The sequence below is a fragment of the Mastigoproctus giganteus genome, chromosome 9, assembly GCF_048544385.1.
Source record: "Mastigoproctus giganteus isolate SK-2022 chromosome 9, ASM4854438v1, whole genome shotgun sequence".
Classification (NCBI taxonomy): Eukaryota; Metazoa; Arthropoda; class Arachnida; order Uropygi; family Thelyphonidae; genus Mastigoproctus; species Mastigoproctus giganteus.
This window is the reverse complement of record NC_143583.1, coordinates 106,107,606-106,132,672: the sequence shown is the minus strand read 5'-3', so window position 1 is coordinate 106,132,672 and position 25,067 is coordinate 106,107,606. Positions and strand designations below refer to the sequence as shown.

General features: G+C 36.6%; 1 protein-coding gene across 2 annotated transcripts in view; it reads left to right on the top strand.

Moving 5' to 3' along the window:
- Stoml2 (stomatin like 2) overlaps positions 1–25,067 on the top strand; it is a 213,702-nt gene that overhangs the window by 60,562 nt on the left and 128,073 nt on the right. For both annotated transcript variants that reach the window (XM_090382179.1, XM_090382178.1), the window contains exon 5: positions 23,969–24,101. In XM_090382179.1, coding sequence (XP_090238305.1) covers positions 23,969–24,101 — 133 coding nt within the window. The remainder of the gene's footprint in view (positions 1–23,968; positions 24,102–25,067) is intronic.

Sequence of the window (25,067 nt, the reverse complement as noted above, 5' to 3'; positions counted from 1 at the left end):
TGTCCAGAGTCCATTTTTTTTTCCATTTCCATTTAGTTGACACACAATTATTTACAAATTGTATACAAAACTTACAAAGAAGACATATATACAATTTTATATACGTTAACATTCTCATTATACATATATAAGATACTCTATTATATGTGACCTCCTGTTGCTTTGCGTATGTGTATCCCAGAATCAAGGGTGGCTCCTAGGCAAAAGATCATCTCCACCTAGTTATTCTGTTGTGGTGTAGAACCTGTACGAAACAGGCCTAAAAACATGTCTGTGGTATTACACATCCATACAAGGCAGCTACTGCCTGATGCCCTTGTCTAGGCCCAGATTTACATTATCTGTTCGTGCCAAAATGCACAATTCCCACTCCCACCAGAGGTAGTGCATTACTGCTGGGTGCCAGTGATCTTGATGTCAAGTGGAGAAACTACAAATTGCCTTCAGTTACCACTGAGAAACTAATTATTGTATAAATCAGATATATACGTCACTTGTTTTAAATGTGCTCAGAGCCTCAGAATTTAACTACATAAGTACTCCACAAACCTCTACTCCCCACAGAGACCACCTCCACATTCAATTAACAGCACTGTGTACCCTGTTCCTCTATAACTTTTAAACCTGCTGAAAAACACAATGAGATAAGTACAAACTCTTTCACAGAAACAAATCTTAATAACAATTAACAGAAATGTATATAATACCAATTGTCATAAATCAACACAACATTAATTAACATAAATCAACACAACATTAATTAACATAAATCAACACATTAATTAACAAATCAACACTATAAGAATTTACATAAATCTTCTGTTTTCACATAAAACCTTTCTCTTTTGTGAAGTCAATCTCCAAGATAAGCTGAAGTTCTTAGCTGAGTCCTCCATGTAAAGACAGTTCTCAAGAAGATTTGCAGAGCATTAAAGTTATCACAGTGTTCAACTAGGATATTTACATTGTTCTCCATTGAGTTTGGAACCACAGACATTAAAACCGCTCTACATTGACAATACAATGGACAGTTCAAAAGTACATGAATCCACGTTTCATATTCCCCACATGTGCAGTACGGGTAAGACCGTGCTCAAATAACTTAGTCCGGAGGGACCCATGCCCTATTAGCAGATAAGAAGGTGTCCTAGAAGGCCTAAACCACAAAATAACTCCAGGGGTTGTTGTGAATTCCATTTGTGCGATATACTTTCTTGTAACAAGCCCGAATTCACTCTCGTCCCGTCTTCTTTGCCAAACAACAGTAAATTCTCTTTCCAAATCCTTTTCTTCTCCCTTTTAAATTCACTGGCTGAGTTAGTTGTAACACCAAGCATTGTCATAGATTGACCTTTTTTGAGATAGTATATCAAACCCTGGAAAGCAACATACAAATCCACAGGGACCATACCGCCAAGTATTTGGAGTGCGTTATTTGAAACAGTCCTTGGAATATTATTGATCATCAGAAGAACTGATCTTTGTGTGGAGATAAGTTTCTGTTTCACTTTAACCTTTGATACTTTTTGGTACTAAATACTTGCTGCGTATGATATAATAGGCAAGAATATGGTTTTATAGTAAAGGTTCAAAGTTTTCTTTGATAATCTGCACTCCTTTCTGGAGACTCTGATGCGAAAGAGCGGATTTTATTCTTGAGTTTAGACACATGAGGCAGAAAACTGAGTTTGTTATCTAAAATGATACCCCAATACAGTAAAAGTCCAAAAATCCGGATGCCAGAAATCCGGAACACCCGAGAATCCGGACTTTTAGAAAACTCCAACTTTTTACATTTAGCAGACTTTTGTGTGTATGTGTGCGCATGCATGAGTGCCACAGATGCCCAGCAACAACAAGCAAGCTTGTGGTCGCCATTTTGAAACTAGCAATCAAAATGTGGCAGCACTATAATTTTTGTCCAACTCTTTCCATTTACCATATATAGCATACGTATTTACAAGCCCATAATAATGGCTCCTAAAATAGATAGACTTCATGGTGTGAAGAGAAAGAAGAACACGTTGAAATTGAGTGAAAACTTGAAATAATTAAGAAACTAGAAAGTGGTGTGAGCAATACTGTTTTAATGGAAACATACAACATCAGAAAGTTTACAATATAAAAAAGGCAAAGAAAAAATTCTAGAGTTCACAGCCTCATCTGAGCCCTACAGTAAAATCGCTGAGAGGAAATGTTTACATCGGCCAAAATTAGAGAATCTCAATAAAGTGTTGTACGAATGGTTTTTGCTAAAATGATCGGAAGGTATGGCAATTTCTGGGTCAATGCTTATTGCCAAAGCAAGGTCTTTTAAGGAGCAAATGAACATTGAATCATAGTGCACATTTAGTGATGGATGGCTTAGGAATTTCAAGACTCATCATGGTTTGATTTGATTTGATTTGATTTGATTTTTTATGGCGCATTGGCAGCTAAGACCATAATGCGCCAAGTCAAACTCATCATGGTATTAGACAATTAGATATTGCTGGAGAAAGATAGTTGGCTGATATACAAGCAGAAACAATATAGTGCAACATTTGAAAAAAATTGTATCTGACTACAACCTTACAGCCGATCAAATTTATAATGCTGATGAAACAGCTGTTTACTGGAAGTGTTTGCCCACAAAAGCTTTGGCTGGAAACCAAGAACGAAATGCAACAGGGTTTAAGCTTAATAAGGTTTAAGCTTAATATGTGTGCTAAAGCTTCAGGTCAGCATAAAATTAAGCTTTTGGTGATTTGGTAAATTTCAGCACCCATGGGCCTTTAAAGGAATTGTGCACTGACCTGTGACTATAAAGCCCAAAAGAATGCTTAGATGGACAAAGATATATTTCGTGATTGGTTTGTTCATGATTTTGTTCCATCAGTTCGTCAGAACTTGAGAAAATTGGTGCCTGCTACTTCTAGACAACTGTAGGGCCCACTTGCATGAATCAAAATTAGTGTCTGATTGCAAAAATATTTTTGCATGTTACTTGCCACCAAATGTAACACCATTAATTCAACCCATGGATCAAGGAGCCATTAGGAACTTTAAATGTCACTATAAAAATGATTTTATGATTGACCCTTCACAATTTAAATGCAGTTTTACAATCAAAGATGCAACATTTTCACTCGCGACTGCATGGAATGCAGTCAAGCCCATAACTCTTAAGAGCGTGGCGAAAGTTATGGCCGAACATGATGTTTGCAGATCTACAATCTGATCGAAACGAAGATTTTGAAGGATTTCACATAATGCTGAAGGCATCTGAAGTGAAAGAACTGATGGAAATTGTTAAATTATGTACGGAAGACAACCCTCTACTCAAACTTAATGCTGAGTCAATCTCCCCCATGCTTAATGAAGTTTGGGAGGGGGATTGAGTAGTCAGAAAATGAAGTAGAGTCGGGGGAAGGGAAAAGGAAGAATTTCCCACCTCATTGTATTACACTTATAGTTTGGGAAATTGGAAATTGTAGACGTTTTTTTTTTTGGCAAAAAAAGGTAGGAAAGGGAAAGAAAGGGATTTCACTCTTAAATCCTGGTGCGTGACTACCCGTCCCCTTAAGTAGAGGTCCTGGATTTGGGGGGGGGGGGTTGTTATGTTCTGTCATTAAAATTTAACTTATGGAATATTTGTTTTAGGTCTCATTCTTCAGAGGTTATTATTGGTCTATGTATGTTTATTGATCTCATTGCTAGTATCTCACTGGTTTCTAATTTAAATTTTGTCTTCTTTGTCAATTATTATCATGTTTTCAAAAGATGGGTAATGTCCTGTGTCTAAGTGGAGAGCTACTGATTCTGAACTATTATTTTTTTTTCGTTCGGTCTGCTTTTTCTTTTATTTGCGGCTACTTTTAAACTGCTTTTATGTTTTTGGATTCTTGTATGTAGCGATGTTCTCATGCTGCCTATATATATATATATATGCAATCGCAATCCGGTGCACAGGGGATTGCATAAACCACGTTTGTTTTTTTGTTGATAGCTGAGCTTTTTAGGTATGTCCATAGTTTCTTGGAGCTGCCAAAGGCTAGATTTACTCCGGAATCTTTGAAGATTTTTTTCAATGGTCGTTGGTACGTTTCAATGTACAGGAGCCCTATCCATTGTTATTTTGGTGCTTCTCGTTTTGGTTTTTCTTTACTACTTTTATCGGCTGTATTTAAGGTGCCATTTATGAGCCATTTTGGGTAACCGCAGTTGGAAAATCTATTCTTAAGTGTTTGCGTTCATCTTCTGTGGATGAATACCTGAAAGCATTGTTGAACTGGGCTATTAGGATTGATTTTTTGTGAGAGAGGGGGCTGTAGCTGTCAAAATGTAAATAATAATTCCCCTTATTGGGTAGGTTTGTATATTTTTGTGTTGATTTTGGTGGCATTTCTTGTAAATGTTAAATTTAGGAAGTTGATCCTGTTGTTTTCTTCATTTTCAATTGTGAATTGTAGCTGATCTACATTATTCAACTCATTGTAGCCGATCATTTACATGATCGGCTACAATTCACAATTGAATTTCCCCTCCCCCACCCTACTTCACCCTTTTCCGACTACGCAACTCCCCATGCTTTTGAAATATGCCAATGGAACGTGCCTGGGCTATAAAAGATGGCCTCGACACGTATTCATCTTCTGCCTTAAAATAAAATATATAATATTCTTAAAATTTAATATTCCTTTAAAATTTCCAAAAATAGCCTATATTACCCTTTTAAAAAAATCCACAAAGTTTATTTTAAATTCATAATGAGATCGCAGATCCTCTACAAGGAAAAATTACAATAAATTATTAGCATTTGTTTGATTTTTTTGAAAATTGGTGGGTCTTGACTACTCAAGTTGTCTGTCCAACCAGCATTATAATTCCTGATAACATAGAAGAGAATTATTCAGAAGAATCTGGTGAAGAAAAGATATCTTGGGCTGCTGCAGAAAAGTCCATTGAAACAGTTATTAAATTTATGGAACAGAACCATAGCTTCAGTCTTCAGGACGCCATGCATGCACACATGGTGCATAATAATTTTATCACAAAGAAATTACAGTCGTAAACAAGATGATATACGAAACTATTTAAAGAAAGCAATAGAAGTTGCAAGCAGTGCAGCAGATAGAGTAGAAGGTACAAGTGTTCCATCCACAAGCAGTGCAATGGACGCAACAGAAATCATGGAAAAGAATGAATATATATTTGTTTGTTTTTCGAACTTTGTATTTTATATGAAAATGTTTTGTTAATAAACTAAAGCAAATAATTAATTTATATAAGATATGTATCTTCTGCTTTCATTTATATACTGTATTTTTCTTTTACACTGTTCATTTTTAAACATGATTTCAAGCATTACACATTCTTTTTTTTTTTTTTTTTCACGTGGGTGAAAATTTTTATTTACATCTTTGTCAGTCGTCGACTTTATTTTTCCTTAAAACTGCTCATTTCGATAAATGAAGCATGCTTTATTTGCTAATGAATAAACTGTCAAAATTTACCTGGTCATATCTTCTTTAGTCCATCTTAAATTTGAATTTTAAAAGTACTGCCTGAGAATCCAAAAATCCGGATTGACCCAGTCCCCAAGCAGTCTGGAGTTTTGGACTTTTACTGTATCTAGTTATGGGATACATAAGGGATTTGGGAATTATTCAATCAGATTCTGGGCAGTCTATTGTGGCTAAAATGATTCTTAAAAGTCATAAAACTGGTTTTACTGGGAATATTTTCAGTTTGTTGACTGTAGCCCATGCCATCAAATTATCCAAGATAGGCTGTATTTTCTGTTTAGTTATTCTCCTTGTGCTTCCATCAGCCACAATCACCAAGTCATCCACCTAAGCTACCTTGCTGATACCTTTGTGTTCCCTCGTTAACCACTGATCTAGAATAGTGTTCCAGAGGATAGGTCCCAACACTGATCCTTGGGGGCATCCTCTGGAAACTTGAGCCCAATACGTGAGATGTTTAGCCACAACCTTAATATATCTATCACTAAAGTATGATTGCAGAACACTAGATATACACATCACAGTCTGCAGATCTCAAGCCCCTGAGGGCACTTTCCCACCATAAAGTGTCAAATGTGCCCTCGAAGTCCACAAATATTGAAAGTACGTATTTGGCAGTTGAGTTGGACACATAGTTGATCAGAAAATTTATGCCGTCCTTGGCCATCCGCCCTTTCTTGAAGCAGTATTGTGCTTCTGAGCATAAATGGTGTTTTTCTAGCATTTTTACGATTATTGGGGCTAACATTTGTTCAAATAACTTCCCCAGGTTGGCTGAAAGCAAAATAGGTCAGTATGCCCGCAGATCTGATATTGATCTCCCAGGCTTGTGCAGTATTTTGAGTAGAGCTATTCCATTGACCTGGAAATATGCCTTCTAGTAAACACTTATTCATCAAATTTAAAAGAATGTGCGGGAAAATGTCAAAAAATTTTACAATGACTGTATTCTCAGTCAGGTCAATACCTGGGCATTTCTTGCCATTGAGCTTTGCCACTGCAGTGGCCAATTCCAGGAGTGTAAAGGGTTTAGTGTCTGATGGTCCTTCATAAATTTCATTATCTTGATGTATTTGCATTTGTTCAGGTGAATCGAGATACCTTAAATCTTTGGGAAATAGTTCATTAATTATGGAATCCACCGTAGACATCCAGTTTTGAGTCTCTTGACCATCTACTTTAACTGTGTTATAAACATCCCCACAAGTTATTTCATTCCTTGATATCTGGTAAACCCCACCCCATTGCTGTTTGTTTCTGATATCCATAATGAAATTTTGCCAATACCTTTCTTTGGATTTGGCAGTTGCCTTCTGATAACTTTTCCTTAGGTTACTGTATGCTTCCCTGTAAATCCGAGCATTGCAAGCTGAAAGGTGTCTTTGTCACTGGAATTCTTTTCTAGCCAGCTGTACTTGCTTTTGCAGGTTACTTAAATCTGAAGAGGAACAGAAGTTCATCTGGTCTGCTTTCTTTTTGCCAAGTGCTCCATTGCCAAGTACAGGTGGATCTGGATGAAATTTATAAACTCCATGCCGTCATAATGTTTAAACTGTCTACAACATCTGCAGTGAAAATGTTGAGAAGGTAATCTTTAAATTTGTTCCATTTAATGCTAGTCATTGAAAAACGTCTAAGGTCTTCTTGCTGTGAATCATTATTTTGCTGTCGTGGCTTCAAACCAAATACAATAGTGTGGTGGTCGCTATTTAATAGGCTTGGGATAACATCCCAATCAGTTAATTTCATCTATTTTGGCTGTGGTAAGAGTGATGTCTATATTGGATTCTCCATTCACGGTAGAGAATGTGAACGGCTTGTCAGGCAAGTTTTGCACACTTAAGTTGTAGGATAAAATTAAATCCTCAAGCGCCAATCCTCTAGGGTCAGTAAGACTGCTGTGCCAGAAGTTGGATTTGGCATTTAAATCCACTGTTATTATAAGATTTTTAGAAGCAGAATTAGTACATATATTGTCCAAATGATGGAGCATCAATTATATGTCTTCAGTTGGCGGACAGTAGACAGACACAATATAAAACTTGTGAAAGGCATTGAAATCATTAAACAGGCCAGTGTCCATGCACAAACCTATAATGTTGGTAACAACCAGATCATTATTTAAAACAACTATAGCACTTTTTGGAGGTTTGTCAAGCGAATGAATAATTCTTACCTTGGTGGGAAATTCCATTATTTTATGGGCCCCACCACCTGCGAAGAATGAAAGGGTTCCTGTATGCAAATAATACCAAAATCATTTTCTAATGCTGTTATTCTAATTTCATCCAATCCACTCTTGAGCACTGACCATTTATCTGACCTTTTACACCCTCATATATTATTTTACGCAAAATTGGATTCTTACTGGCCAACTCTTTTGCCGAATTTGAACCACTATCACTCATGTTTGGGTCTGCTGTCTGTAAGTTTTACCACTTTCAAATATTCAGGACACTTGGCATACCTTATGGAATGATTATAATCTCTCCCACGTCTCTTGCAGTTGATACATTTAGGAGAATCTTCTTTATGGGGGACAATCTCCAAAGACGTTTATATAGCATCAGCCAAAAAAAAAAAAAAACACACCGTTCTCATTTCACCCATCCACTTGCTCCAAATGTTTGTGTAGTTCTGCCTTGAATCTATTTAAGCTATCAACTTCTAGAATGACACATGGAAGTTTGTTCCAGCAATCAACCACCCACTGGCTAAAGGCAAACTTCCACACATCTATCCTACAACTGTCTTTCCTCAATTTGAATTTATGCCCTCTCAGTGATTATTCTAAGCAAGAGGAAGAATCCCATCAGCATTGAGCATGTTCAAACCATTCAAGGCTTTATTTTGTAGACTAGGCGCCTACAAGGTGCCTAGTCTACAGACACTGTAATTTGCAAAAATTAAGCCTTTCTTTGTAAGAGCAACCCTTTGTACCATTCACTAATCTTGTTGCCCTTCTCTGTACTCGTTGCAACAGCTCTACATCCTTATTAAAATGAGGTCTCCAGACCTGTATACAGTACTCAAGGTGTGGCTTGACCATTGCCTTATACAAGGGGATAAACGCCTCCTTATCCCTGCTAGAAAAATTTCTGTATATCATTGACAAGACACCATGAGCTACTCTTGCAGACTGTCTGCACTGCTCAGAAAACTTCATATCTGCCTGCACAATTACCCCCAGGTCCTTTTCATTCTTTACCACTGCTAGTGTGGTACCACAGAGTTGATACGTTACTCTGCGATTACTGCTTCCCATATGTAGTACTTTACATTTGTCAATGTTGAACTTCATTTGCCACCTCTCAGCCCATCTGCTCAACTTTTCTAGATCCTATTGCAGCAGTGTACTGTCATTAACAACCCTGCTAACCTTCGTATCATCTGGACATTTAGCCTGATATACCATCATCAATATAATTTATAAATACAGAAAACAACAATGGACCCAACACTGCACCCTGGGGGACACCACTAATAACATTAGTCCACTAAGAACAGTGTCCATTGTACGAGGGTCGCAGCACCAAAATGTACGGGCTTATTCAGTTGTATTTATTTGATTGAGGTTCCCTCCTTAATCAGTACCCCTCGAACACAGTTATGGCCTTATCTGTGTGCCTTGTGGCTTTGTTTAGGACCAGGTCTCGTATACCCTCAACATAAGAGAGAGAGAGAAGAGTAACTCATCTTCCCCTTATGCCGCAGTTTGGACCTGCTGCGTTGGGTAACTAAGGAGGAATTTAATGAAAATTACTTTCTATCCCTAGCGCAATAACATTTATTGAACTTAATCAATTCAGGTGATTACTGATGTGTTCTGGAGTTCAGCAACGAGGTAAAATTTCAACAAAACAATCATTTATTAATATATATATAAAATCACATTACAAAGGAAAAAAAATACACATACATATATCACTCTTGTTCCTATAATATTATTCTTCTTCTCATTAAAGTTATTAGATTTAAAAGTTATTACAGTTTCACTTATACCAGTTTAGCATTACCATGATTCCTTATGGTTACACTCCTTTTACAGAGGGTCATACAGTTAATATAACAATACAGTAAACCCCTGCTATTCGCGGTATCTGTATTCGCGGTTTCGCGTATTCGCGATCGCTGATTTAATATAAAATGAAACCTAAAAAATGTGAGTTTTAAAGCGCCGTGAATATTTTTCGCCATAAAAAAACATGGGTGTGGCTAAAATTATCTTTCCCGGTCAAAACAGCGCTCAGTGGGTGGGGGGAGAGGGGAGACAAAATCGCGCGCGTGGATGTTTCTCGCTAATCCTTGTTCAGTATGTGTTATGCGCTTGTCATGGAAGCTTTCGTCATTTTCTTTTAATTTATATGCTTATAAATTGAATAAATTTATCAATTTATAAATTGATATGCTTATAAAAGTGATAAATCTACCGTTTTGCAATGTAAAACAGACTTTTTCGAGTGTGTTAACGGAAGAAAGTGACTTTATTGTGGACAAGTTCTTTCTAACCCGTACAAAAATATGGCTACGAATAACAAGAGAAATGTGAAAATATCAAAGAAGGTGATGACATTAGCGAATAAAAGTGAGTTATTAGATAAAATTTGTAATGGTGAAAGTGTCTCCTCAGTGGCAAAACATTACAAAATCAATGAGTCAACGGTACGATCAATCAAAAAATCGAAAGAAAAAATCCGCTGTAGTGTTCATGAAAACGTGCTAATTGCTTCAAAAATTTGCTCTGTAACTCGTGATGTTCAATTAGAAAAAAATGGAAAAGCTTTAAATCTGTGGATACAAGACCGAACTCAAACTAAAATTCCCTTAAGTTCACTCATCATTCATGAAAAGGCAAAACAACTTTATCAACACTTTAGTGAAACTGGCGATAGCACTGTCGGGATAAGTTTTTTAGCTATAGCAAAGGCGCTAGATTGAAAGATTTGTTTGAAATTTCTAATAAATATTATATTTAATATCAAATTGTTTCTTATTTTCATTTCAATGCCATATGCTTGCATTTCACTATGTACTGTCTATGTACATAGTCATATTATGAAGGTATATATAATACATACATAGACAAAATTTTAGACTAGTTTTTCTTATATATTTCATACTTTGGAACGGAACCCCTTTATTACTATGGGAGCCATAACTCAGTATTCGCGTTTTCTGTATTCGCGACATTTCTCAGGAACATAACCCCCGCGAATAGCGGGGGTTTACTGTATATAGTATCCTAACACATGTATATATATGTGGCTATTGCCCATGCTAGATATCAACTGGATATCAACATCTCTTTCTCCATTTACCCCTCTGTTTAATATTTAAGACATTTAATAATTAAAGTGCATACATTGGATTATCAAGCTTTTACGTTAACCAGTTAATATTCATGATACTATACTACTGTACTGCGACATATAATACATCTCGTGTATAACATTCATAAAAACATAGAAAGGAATAGCATTAGCATTAGTAGAGGCATTTGATGCAAGAAAGCAAGCTTATGCAGCATCAGCCAAAAAAAAAAAAAAAAAAAAAACCACTTCCACTTCACCCCTCTGTTCGTTCAAAATACCTGTCCAGCTGAGCCTTAAACTTATTTAGGCTATCAACCTCCACTACAAGGGATGGAATTCTGTTCCACCAACCAACCACCTGCTGGCTAAAGGCAAATTTCCGCACGTCTATCCTACATCTGTCTTTCCTCAATTTGAATTTATGCCCTCTCAGGTGATTATTCTGAACTAGAGGAAGAATCCCATCAGCATTGAGCATGCTCAAACCATTCAAGGCTTTATACACCTCTATCAGATCACCTCGCTGGTGCCTAGTCTCCAGACACTGTAATTTGCAAAACATAAGCCTTTCTTCATAAGAGCACCCCTTTGTTCCATTCACTAATCTTGTTGCCCTTCTCTGTACTCGTTCCAGCAGCTCTACATGCTTGAAATGAGGCCTCCAGACCTGTATACAGTACTCCAAGTGTGGCCTGACCATTGCCTTATACAAGGGAATAATCACCTCCTTATCCCTGCTGGAAAAATTCCTGTATATCATTGACAATACTCCATGAGCTACTCTTGCAGCCCGTCTGCACTGCTCAGAGAACTTCATATCTGCCTGCACAACCACCCCCAAGTCCCTTTCATTCTCTACCACTGTCAGTGTAGTACCACAGAGTTGATACATTGCTCTGGGGTTGCTGTTTCCCATGTGTAGTACTTTACATTTGTCAATGTTAAACTTCATTTGCCACCTCTCAGCCCATCTGCTCAACCTTTCCAGATCCTGTTGCAGCAGCATAGTGTCAGTAGTGTCCTTGACAACCCTGCCAACCTTTGTATCGTCTGCAAACTTGGACATTAAGCTTGATATACCATCATCAATATCATTTATAAATACAGAAAATAATAATGGACCCAACACTGAGCCCTGAGGGACTCCACTAATAACATTAGTCCACGATGAGCAGTGTCCATTGATTACCACTCTCTGTCTTCTCCCCCTCAACCACCCCTTTATCTATAGCAGCAATTTGCCTCCAATGTCACACTACTCCAATTTGTGTAGCAGTCTTCCATGTGCAACAGTATCAAAAGCCTTTCTAAGATCTAAGTATATAATATCAAAGTTATTCCCTGCATCCAGTTCTTTTGTGACTGCATCATAGTATCCAATCAAATTGGTCAGGCAAGACTTCCCCTTAACAAAACCATGCTGTGTCCGAGCTATAACTGAAGTCTTGTCTAAATGATCCTGCAGTGCTTCTTTAACCAGTGCCTAAATTAATTTTCCTGGAACAGAAGTTAAGCTCACAGGTCTATAATTACTTGTGTCAGCCTTTGATCCTCCTTTGTGAATTGGGGTCACATTTGCACATCTCCAGTACATGGGTACCTCCCCTGAGTCCAAGGAAGCTCTCATAATTATGGCTAAGGGTTTGCTTACTTCCTTTGCTGCCTCCTTTAATATAACTGGATAGATCCCATCCACCCCGGGTGCCTTTCTTGTGTTTATCTTCAACAATTTCTCCTCCACTTTACTCCCAGTTATTTCAAGATTCTGTAGCTTACTGCTAGAGTTGAATACACGTCTGGCATTCCCCTCACTGAATAACTCCTCATGTGTAAATGTCGATGCAAAATATTCATTTAGTTTGTTAGCTACCTGAGCAGGATCATCAACAGTTGACCCATCAATATCAAGTGGACCAATCTGATTCATCCCCTTCCTTCTAGAGTTTACATAAGTAAAGAACTCTTTGCTGTGTTTCTTTGCATCACTTGCCAAGGATTTCTCGTAATCTGCCTTCGCCTGCCTAACCTCCTTTGTAACTTGGTTGCATATCAACTTGTATCTATCATAAGCTTCTGTGTCGTGTTAATTTGTAAGTATCCCATGCATTTTTCTTCTCTGCCATATGCCTCATTAATTCATCTGACATCCATTTTGGCCTAAACCTTGAACAATATTTCTTAGTTGGTATGTAAAGCCTAGTAGCTTCCAAGATAAGTTCTTTGAATGCTTCCCATTTTGAATTTGCTGTTGGTAACATCATCAGTTGGTCCCACTGTATAGAATTTAAATACTGTCTCAGTCCATCGTAGTCGCCTTTACGGAAGCAATAACCCTTCCCTTTACCCCTAATGGTAGTTACCTCTTTGAGTAAATCCCACTTCAGCACACTGTGATCACTGCCACCTAGTGGTTCATTTATCTGCAGATTCTTAATGCATGAAGAATCACTGCTGATAATCAAATCAAGAGTATTACTCCCTCTAGTTGCCTCCCGAACATGCTGATGTAGAAAACAATCATCCAATAAATCCACAAAAGCCCTGCTAGTGTGTGAGTGACCAGCCCCCAAATTCCAGTCAATATCTGGGAAATTAAAATCTCCCATTATAAGACTCTCTGATTTACTGGCCCACTCTATTTCCCTGTACAGTTTCTTATTATACTCATCAGAGTCATTAGGCCTATAGCACACTCCTACTCTCAATTTTGATCTCCCAATGCTTATGTCACACCAAATTGACTCAACACTGCACTGTCCAGCGATGTCGACTGGCTTCACTTCCTTGAAAGGAAGTGAAGCCAGTCTTGAATAGTTTAGAAAGGAATCATCTTTTTTATAGCTAAAGCTAGGTCCGTCTGCTGTTTCATTAGAATAATCTATCACTTTCATACACAACTGATAAAGCATTTCAGCTTACCCCTTTACTGTATCTTCTTCTCTCTTGCTTCCTTGAACTTCCTCCTTCTAGGGTGCTTCTCTCTGCTTCCTCCTGCTGGCTGGAACTCCTTGCTTCCCTCAATATGATTCGCACTGGCACTATTTTATTAGTATTTTCACTACAACTAAAAGAATCAAGACTTTCCAAATTTTCTAACTAGCTCTATCTGTATTTTACTTATCTACCTATACTCTCTATATCTGCATCTCTCTATCCCATCCCTCTCTCTCTCTCTATCCTATCTCTCTCTCTATCACTTATGCTTCTACTCTTCTTTTATATCAGGTCAAATCCTTTTGTGGTTCTTTCCGCTGCTCGTCTCATTGGATGTTCCAGTTCCAAGGCCAAAATCTCAGATGGTCCGAGTATCATGTCATGGCCAAAGAATCTGTTGACTCATCTTCTAAACCTCTTAACGAGCAATGAACCCTAAGTACGTCACGATTTCTATGGTCGCTAAGGAGGCGCTTCTGTTGCAGATGCTACTCTTGACCATCTTTGGGCAAGCGAGATTGTTATCCAATATCAAGATCATTCAGAAAGAGCTCAAATTATTTGCTGTTTATGCGGGAAGCGACTATTCTTCCCCTGCTGTAGTATCATCTCATATTTGCGGAGCACTTGTATGTTTACAAGGGAAGACAATTTCCCTTGACCTTTTCTGACCTTACAACGGAAGTTTATCGCTGTACTGTACATGGTTTCTTCTATGCTAGTTACGAGTGGGCTGGCTTTCTTAAAAGTTTTTAATAATATTTTACTCCAATTTTGAATAATAATTGCTTGATTCTACTGGTTTCAGTCCTTGTTGATGGTATTAACAGTATTACGAATTACAACACAATCTAAATAGATATCACCAGTTAGGGAAACCAGACTAATACTGATTTTATCAATTACGAAAGATTTTATCTATCCAAAAAGAGAAAGGTGGGATTCTTACCACTCGTAACACCATTGATTACCACTCTGTCTTCTTCCACTTAACCATCCCTTTATCCATAGCAGCAATTTGTCTCCAATGCCACACTGCTCCAATTTGTGCAGCAGTCTTCCATGTGCAACAGTATCAAAGGCTTTTCTAAGATCCAAATATATGATATCAAAGTTATTCTTTGCATCCAGTTTCTTTGTGACTACATCATAGTATCCAATCAAATTAGTCAGACAAGACTTCCCCTTAACAAACCCATGCTGTGTCCGAGCTGTAACTGAAGTCTTGTCTAGATGATCCTGAAATGCTTCTTTAACCAGTGCCTCCATTAATTTCCCTTTAACCAGTGCCTCCATTAATTCCCCCAGATGCCTTTCTTATGTTTATCTTCAACAATTTCTCCTCCACTTTACTCTCAGTTATTACAAGATTCTCTAGCTTACTGCCAGAGTTGAATACACCTCTGAAATTCCCCTTGCTGAATAACTCCTCATGTGTGAATGTCGATGCAAAATACCCATTTAGTTTGTTAGCCGTCTGAGCAGGATCATCAATAGTTGAACCATCGATATCCAGTGAACCAATCTGATTCATCCCCTTCCTTCTAGAGGTTACATACGTAAAGATCTCTTTGCTGTTTATGTTTGCATTCTTTGCCAAGGATTTCTCATAATCTGCCTTTGCCTGCCTAATCTCCTTTGTGACTTGGTTACAGACCAGCTTATATCTATCGTAAGCTTTCATGTCACCTATTAATATATATGTATTCCATGCATTTTTCTTCTGTGCCACATGTCTTATTAGCTCATCAGACATCCATTTTGGCCTAAACCTTGAACATTATTTCTTTGTTGGTATGTAAATCCTAGTAGCTTCCAAGATTAATTCTTTGAATGCTTCCCATTTTAAATTTGCTGTTGGTAACATCATCAGTTTGTCCCACCGTATAGAATTTAAATACTGTCTCAGACCATCATAGTCTCCTTTACGAAAGCAAAAACCCTTCCCTTTATCCCTGATGGTAGTTACCTCTTTGAGTAAATCCCACTTCAGCATACTGTGATCACTACCACCTAGTGGTTCCTTTATCTGCAGGTTCTTAATGCATGAAGAATCAATACTGATAATCAGATCAAGAGTATTACTCCCTCTAGTTGCCTCCCGAACATGCTGATGCAGAAAACAATCATCAAATAAATCCACAAAAGCCTTGCTAGTGTGTGAGTGACCAATCCATAAATTCCAGTCAATATCTGAGAAATTAAAATTCCCTATTATAAGATCCCTGATTTACTGGCCCACTATTTCCTGTACAGTTTTTTATTATACCCATCAGAGTCATTAGGCCTATAACACACTCCTACTCTCAGTTTTGATTTCCCAGTGCTTATGTCACACCAAACTGACTCGACACTGTACTGTCCAGCAATGTCAACTGGCTGCACTTCCTTGGATTTTATGTATTTCTTAACTAATACCATAACCCCTCCTCCCTTCCTATCCAGTCTATCCTTTCTGTAGAAGTTGTACTCCCCAAATTCCAGTTCTACATTCCTTATATACGTGTGACACCACGTCTCTGATATCCCAACAATATCCCAGCCTTTGATGTTTTGACCAACACCTCAAATTCATCAAATTTATTTACCAAACTCCTAGCATTGGTCCATTCCTATTCTTAGCTACCCGAACACAACCCATGTGTTTTCTTGTACTGCAATGACTACCAGCAGTCTCTGAAATCCCCTGCATCTTGTTTTCCAGGCTGCTGCTCATTCCATTAGAAGCAGTGCAAGAATCACTTTCACCTCTGCCAGCAGCTATTGTTAATCTATTATTCCGTGTATACCCCCACGCTAGCAGTTTTCTGACTCACCTTACACTGCCTCGATAGCTGATGCTATCGAGGCAGTGTTCGGTGAGTTGATATATGTCTTATATAGACGCTTTACCCCACTGGGGATGAAATCTGCATAAGAGTTGGAGATTTCACCAAGTTTGGGTTTCAGACCTCAGCCTCTATTTGACAGGGGTGCCACAAAAATATTTATAAAATAAGTAATATCAAGGAGATTCTTATTTTTAAAAATAAGATCCTCAGCTCCAAAATTAAGAGGGTTACAGCCACTTTAACTTTAACATATGGGACTTTTCCGAAATTTAAATATGAGTTCTAAGTAATAAAAGACTGATATAGTCACAATTTTTGATGATGCATAAATATTTAAAGGCTTCTCTCTAAAGAGGCCACCCAAAAACCAGTAAATCTCCAAGGCAATGAGATATCAAGTCTCCATTATGTGTAACGTTATCTCAAAGGGACAATGTAAAGTCTATGGGAACTTTCACAAAGGAAAATCCTCTGTGCTAAGCCTATGAGGCTATAGGTAGTATATTTGTCATGATTAGCATTTGAAGACAAAATTTTCAAACACCAATATCTTGTATGTCTCTTTAATACCTGTAATAAAATTTTATCCTATGACTAACCAATCTTATCTCTATCCATGTCATATATTTTATAAAAGTAACAACTCTTTAAACCACACTTAATACATCAAAAAATGGAGCACAATTCCATAGGCACTTAACTCAACCATCACCATGCAACCTATCCTCTTTCCGGAGTACAACAGACTCAAGTGGCTAGAGACTTTGGAATGAATGAATCTACATTGAAGAAAGGAGGGGAGAAACTTTATGATGCAGCCAAGTCTATGAAAACAAGCGATGGACTGCAGCGAAAACACTTGCGCCAACCCCAAGATGAACAATTGGATAAAGCTGTGTTTCGGTGGTTTTTTCAATTGATCTGAAGGCACGCTTCTATCTGGACCCCATCTGCAAACCCAAGCTAAAAAATTCGACAGTGGTCTTCATGGAAATGAGTCCACAGCATTCACTGCAAGTAATGGATGGCTAACATTTTTTAAAAAGCGGCATGAAATAACCAAAACGACTATATCAGGTGAGATATCTTCAGCCGACAATGAAGCTGCCTAGCTTCAGAAAATAATTTAAAATGGTGGCTATACCACAGAACTGGTATATAATTGTGACAAGACCGGACTTTGTTATAAAAGTTACCCAATTCAACTTTATCTTGTTTTTTTTTAATTTATTTTTTTTTGTTAGTTGTTGGCACATCTGCTTATGTGGCCATAATGTACCTCCCAAACTTTTTGCATTTTACTCTGATCCAAGCCCGAGGCGGGATTCGAACCCACGACTTTTGGGTTGCCAGGCAGACACTTTACCCACCTGGCTAGCCCGGTCGGCACTTTATCTTGTAAGAACAATGCTAAAAGAACACAAGGCTTCAAGCAAATGAAAGACAGTGATCTTACTTTTCTCTGTACAGTTTGTGTTAGAAATTTTAAATCAGCACAGTGAACATGTCCTCTATACCATTTGCTTATGATTTAGCAAAAATACATGGATGACTTCCAGTATTTTTGAAAAATGGTTTCATAAACATTTTGTACCTTTGTATGTAAACACTTACAGCAACAAGGGCTGGATACCAATGCTCTCTTGCTGCTGGATAACTGCTGTATCATTCCGATAATCTAATAAGCAGAGATGGTAAAATCCAAGTGAGCTACTTCTGATACAGCGAATAATCACTAGTTAGGATTCTGTTACCTAATTTTTAAAGAAGTTGAACTTAAAGGAAGTTTTTTATATTGGTGATGAAACTTGGGAAACTCTGATGAAAATATGTATATCAAAATGTTGGAGAAACATATTGGGTGCAAGTCTGATCCTGGATAACTCCCAAGTAGCCAGTGACAGTGATATAGAGAATGCCTTTGAGGGCTTTATAGAGGAAGCTGTCACTGCTGCTGCTGACCAGTTCTTGTCAAGTTACACTAATGAAGGCCTGAGAGAAGATGATGTGGCCAACGCCAAGCCATACTGGCACATTTCATCGATAGAGAAAGAGCGGCCACAGTAGAATGTTGGATGGATGGGAAAAACTGTCCTACATACAAGCACACAACTGACTCAAATAATTTGGCTGCTGCAGCATAAGCCTCAGGCTTCCTTGCACCATATTGCTAATAATAATAATTGAAAATATTACTGGCGAACATGATCCATATGCAACTGAATACGATGTGAGACAAGGAGCTAGAGCCACCACCTAAGATTGCAAAGGCACTCTTCTGGTTTGCAAAGTGGACTTAAATTTCTCGAAAAAGAAATGGTAGATTCCCATTAAATTTTACAGTTAAAACACCTTATTGAAATTGTTAAAAAGAAACAAAGAGTAGTAATGAAACAGTCATCCCTTGATTGTTTTTTTAAAAAATGAAAGACTTGAAAGTAACAACTAAAATGTGCAAAAGTTTGTTCACTAATGTCTACTTAGTTGAAAGAACACAGAGTGAATTATGTTTTCCTTTTTCTCCCGAATTTTCGACTGTTTGTTAATTTCAAAACACGAACATAACAGTCATTACAACAGTGTGGAGAAGCAGTTTTTGTGAGTATTGATTTGTTTTTATGACAAAAAGTGTGTGTTTATGCATATTTAACAACATGAATATTGGTTTTTTTTAAAATACTTAATTCTACAGTACATCAGTAAAAGATTGAAAAAACGCAATTGCATATTATTTCCATTATTATTCTTTATGTGATTTTTCTTAGATGTACTATTGCAATTATCATGCAAAAAAAAAAGAGATAATCAAAATTGATAGTATGCATGAAGTTCGAATGCCAAAAAAATGGCTAAAATTTTCTGACACAATGCCACTTGTATTGTTATGTGATTCTTTGGATCCCGAGCATTGCATTATAACGGGTTTCACCTGTATTGAGTCACAGAAAGTAATAGTTGCTATTTCAAAAACAATTTTATTCATACCCAAATAGATCACTCTAAAAATATAGAATGATCCAAGCGGATCACTCTATAAATACAGAATGATACAGATTTAGTCATCTTTTGTCAAGGGCACCACACTACATGTGAGGGATTTGCCTTTGTTTCTGCTGTATTAGTGTGAGGGAGAAAATTATATATTTTTTTCTTATTCTGATGAATGTGTATATTGTAATTTCATGTTAGTTCAAAGTTTACCTCTGGATCTCTGACCTAATATTCCTTTCACTATTCTAAACCAAATTATTTTATTAATCAGTTGAAAATATTATTGGACATGTGCAAGAATTGATCAGAAAGTTTTGTGAATGATCATATAATTCTTGAATGCATAGTGGCTAAAAGATTATGTGCAGGACTTGCAACAACATCTCTTGAGCACTAGCATACCAAGTTTAACTTATGTTTTTTTAATTTGTTTTGTGTACCGAAATGATAAAATTTAAACATTATGACTGACTGAAACATACCAATTGTGCTGCACATACACCTTATTGACCTCATTTGACACCATGGGACTTTTGACTATTCTCAAAATTAAAACAAGGACATGAAAAGAAAAAATGATTTTTGTCAATTCAAGAAAACTAATTAAACACAATAGAATGCTTAAAAATATTCACAAATGATTTCCAAAAATTTTTTGATTAGTGACAGGCAAGATGGAACAAGTGGGTGGTTGCAGAAGGAGATTATAGTGAAGGATATTAACAATTTAAACATTTATCATTGAATAAAATTTATTTTTTGCCACATTCATCAAACTTTTTGATGAAACCTTGAATTAAAATTTATATTGACATGATTCTGAAAAAAGAATGATTGACAGCATGCAACAATGTGCTTATTACTAGGTTTAGCCAAATTTGATTATGTATTGTGTAATTCTTGTTATTTAAAATTGGAAGAAATTTCTTTGGTTTGGAGAAATGTATATTGGTATTGCATGGTGGTTCTAAAGTGATGTGAATAACTATAGACTGATCAGTCTGATTTTATGGAGCAGTGATTAAGAGTACAGTACAGGAACATTTAGATAGAAATGGAATTCTGAAGGAAACACAACATGGCTTTTAAGGGAAAATAATTTGAAAATTACCAATGAGCTGGATGTAAGAAATAATTCTGAATTGTTTGTCTGAATGAAAGGTTACTGTATAAACTGGAACATGTTGGATCATGGGTAGGATTTTAAGATGGATTGTAGAGTGGCTGCAAGACAGTAGGTAGGGGTTGTGGTGAATGGTTACTCTTCAGATTAGATTAATGTTAGAAATAAGTTCCTCCAAGGATTGGTTCATAGATTACAGCTGTTTCTGATTTTCTTAATGATATAAATAAAGGGGATAGAGGGTGTGATGTCAAAATCTGCCGATGGTGTGAAGATTTTTTTTTTTTTGGCTGATGCTGCATAAGCTTGCTTTCTTGCATCATATGCCTCTACTAATGCTAATTTGGACAGCGGTTAATGATCAGTGCCAAGCAGTTCTCTTTAAGAATAACTTGAATAGGCTTCAAGGATGGTCAGAAATGCTGTGACTAAATTTTCATGCAGCAGAATGCAAAGTCCTACACTTAGAAATAACAACGCCTAACATAACTTACACATTTCATAGGGTTGAATTAAAAACAGTATAGTAGCAAGACTTATTTAGGTGCTATGATTAGTATTAATAGATGATGCCAGGAAGTAAGCTTATACAGCATCAGCCAAAAAACAAAAAAAAAAAACAAAAAAAAAAAACCTTTCCCACATCACATGTCCATGTCCTCTAATAATTTGTTAATTTGTTTAATCTAATAATTTATTTAACCTTTCCTTAAATTTATTCAGATTACCTACTTCCACAACACCAGATGGAAGTTTGTTACAACAATCAACTACTCTCTGGTTGAAGGCAAACTTACACGTCTATCCCGCAACTATCCATCCTCAATTTGAATTTATGCTCCCTCATGTGTAATCTGAACAAGAGAAAGAATACCATCAGCATTGAGCTTGCTCAATCCATTCAAAGCTTAAAACACCTCAGTCAGATCACCTAGCAGGTGCCTAGTCTTCAGATACTGCAAGTTTGCAGAACTTGCAGTATCTGTTTGCCTGCCTTGATAAGATCATCCTTTTGTTCTCTTTGCCAGCTTGTTGCCCTTTGTACCTGTTCCAGCAGATCCACATCATTCCTAAAATGAAGTTTCTCCAGACCTGTATGTAGTACTCAAGATGTGGCCTAACTGTTGCCTTATACAATGGGATAATCACTTCCTTACCCCTGCTAGCAAAGTTCCTGTATATCATAGACAAAATCCATGAGCTGTCCTGGCAGCCTCTCAGCATTGCTCAGAGAACTTTATATCTGACTGCACAATTACCCCCAGATCCTTTACATTATCCACTACCTTTAGCATAGCCACACAGTTGCTATGCTAACCTGGGATTACTGCTATTCATATGCAGTACTTGCATTTATCAATGTTAATTTTTTTAGATCTTGTTGCAGTAGTATACCTGTGATTACTGTGATTAATTACCCTGTAACCCTTCGTATCATATCATATGCAAACTTAGTCATTAAGACTGATAAGCCTTCATAAATCTCATTAATAAATGTAGAAGATAACATTGGGCACAGCACTGAACCCTGGGGTACTCCACAAATAACAGTCTATGAAGAGCAGTGGCTATAACTACTCTGTCTTCATGAAGAGCAGTCTGGCATTAACTTGCCCTTAATGCCACACTGCTCCAATTTGTACAGCAGTCTTTTACATGCAACACTCCAAGTATATGATGTCAAAATAAATTTTTTATATCCAGTTCCTTTGTTAGCACATCATAATATGCAATCCCATTGGTTAGATAAGATCATCCCTTAACAAATGCATGTTGTGACTGCAGTATAAGTGCATTCCTGTCTAGATGATCCCGCATTACTTCTTTAACTAGAGACTTTTGTTGTTTTTCCTGGAACAGGAGTTGAGCTAACAGGTTTGTCATTATTCATGTCACCTTTTGATCTCCCCCCCCCCCGAAGATGTGTAAATGTATTTCCAAATGAATAGGGTATACATTTGCCCATGTCCAGCCCATAGGGACCTCTCTTGAATCCAAAAATACTCTCATAATTATGGCTAAAGGTTTGCTCAGCTCCTTTGCCACCTCCCTTAATATAATTAGATATATTCCATCCATTCCAGGTGCCTATTTTATGTTAATCTTCAACAGTTTCTCTTCCACTTTCTTCTTAGTTATCACAATATCATTTAGCACCCTTTTAGATTTTGATGAACTTCTGGAATTTCTCTTTCTAAAAGAATAAATACCTCTTGATCCCTACTGTCAAAATTACTGTATATTATTGAAAATACCTGATGAGTTGTTTTAACAAACCATCTGTACTGCTCAGAGAACTTCATGTTTGACTGCACAGTTACCCCCAGATGTTTTTCGTTCTCCACTACACTGAGTTTGGTAACACACAGTTAGGTTATTCTGGGATTACTATTACTCATATGCAGTACCTTGCATTTTTTGATTTTAAACTTCATTTGTCACTTCTCAACCGATTGGCCTAATTTTTTAAGTTCTTGTTGTATTTTCATACCATGATTAATGTCATGAACCACCTGATTAAACCTAATTGGCTTCATTAGTATCATTAACAAATGATACCAGAGGACATGAAGCTCTTATCAATGATTTATTGAACATTTGCTTATTTAGATAGGGAGGTCATAATACCACTGTATAAAGTAAATGCAAGGAGTACACTTAGAATACTGTGTTCAAGTATGGAGACAGTACCTAAAAGAAAAAAGAAAGTGTTTCTTGAAAATTTCCAAAAAAGCAGGCAACCTGTGGACATTTTCAAGGAACATTGCTTAGCAAGAACTGCAAAAAGAGGCCAATATGGGGAAAGACTTTGAATATATGGTTTTTAGAACCACTTCAGAGAGATTCTGATTGAAGTCTATAAGACTCTTCAAGGAGATTGTAAAATTAATGGTGGTCAAATTTTCACCCCTAGTCCTAGAACCATTCTAGGACTAGAGGTGTAAATTTAAATTATGGGGAAAGAGGTTTAGACTAGATTGTAGGAAGTTTTATTTTAGCCAGCAAATTGCTAATAATTGGAATAAATACTTCCATTAGTTGAGGCTGACAGCTTGGGTAAATTGAAAGGTCAGCTGATAGTCACCTGTGTGAGGTGGGAAACACATAGATAGTTTATTTTTTTATATACATTTGTTTATTAATTTTTGTTTATTTTTTTATTTATTATTATTTTTTTTTTTTTTCAAAAAGTGAGGCAGTAAAAGCCTGTGGCTTCCTTGCAGTATATAACTTATATACTAAATACTAAAATTGAATGCCCATTTTTAGGCAAGTTATGGAGTTGAAGATCCTGAATTTGCGGTCACACAGTTAGCTCAGACAACAATGAGATCAGAATTAGGCAAAATTCCCCTGGATGGTGTATTTAAAGAAAGAGAGTCTTTAAATGTTGCAATAGTTGGTGAGTGTGGTTCGTTTAGCAATAATTTTATTCTTTCATGTATATATTTGTTAATGATAAATTTATTTTGTTAGTACAGTATCTGTTAAAATAAACCGATTTATTATTTTTTGAAATAATAAAACTATAATTTTAAAAATAATAGTGTTGAAAAAACACTTATTTTTAGTGAGCAAACAAAAGAAGTTGTGGTAGAGAATTGTAAATTGTTGTCTGTGTTGCTTATGGAATTAACTTTTATGACACATCTAAATAGCTAATACTATATATATATATATATATATATATATATAATTATTATTAGGTATTCTGAATAAATTCATTTTTACATTTGTACAGGGTTCCACAATTGAGTCACTTTAAAGAACACCAGTTAGAATATAAAAAAAAGCTTTTAATATTTTTCAAAGTAATCACATCAAACATCTACACACTTGTGAGATAGCTTGTAGAGCTGTTGGAACCTTTTTTAAACACATTTGTACTGACTGACACCAATTCCTTTTTATAATTTCTGGTGAATCCTCTACATCATCAAATCATTGTTCTTTCAGCATGAATTTTATTTTAGGACCAAAAGTAGTGTAGAGGAGATAAATCAGGGAAATAAGAGGAGTGGTTTAGCTCCACAATCCACACTTCATCACAAACTTCTTGATAATCCATGGAGAATGTGGCTCAGCATTGTCTTGTAAAAGGAACCAACTCCCTTTTCTTAAAACTGAGACTTTGGTGAATAATTTTACCAAACAATCTAAAACTTGTGCAGAATACTTCTTATTCACTGTCTTATCTTGTAGACAAAATTCCTTATGAATAATTCCCTTGCTAATGAAGAAAGTGATTAAAATCACTTCGGTTTTTGATAACAATATTTTGTGTCAAGATTATGTTGATCTCCATTTCATGCTTTATCTCTCTATGGATCATATAGACAAAATTCCTTATGAATAATTCCCTTGCTAA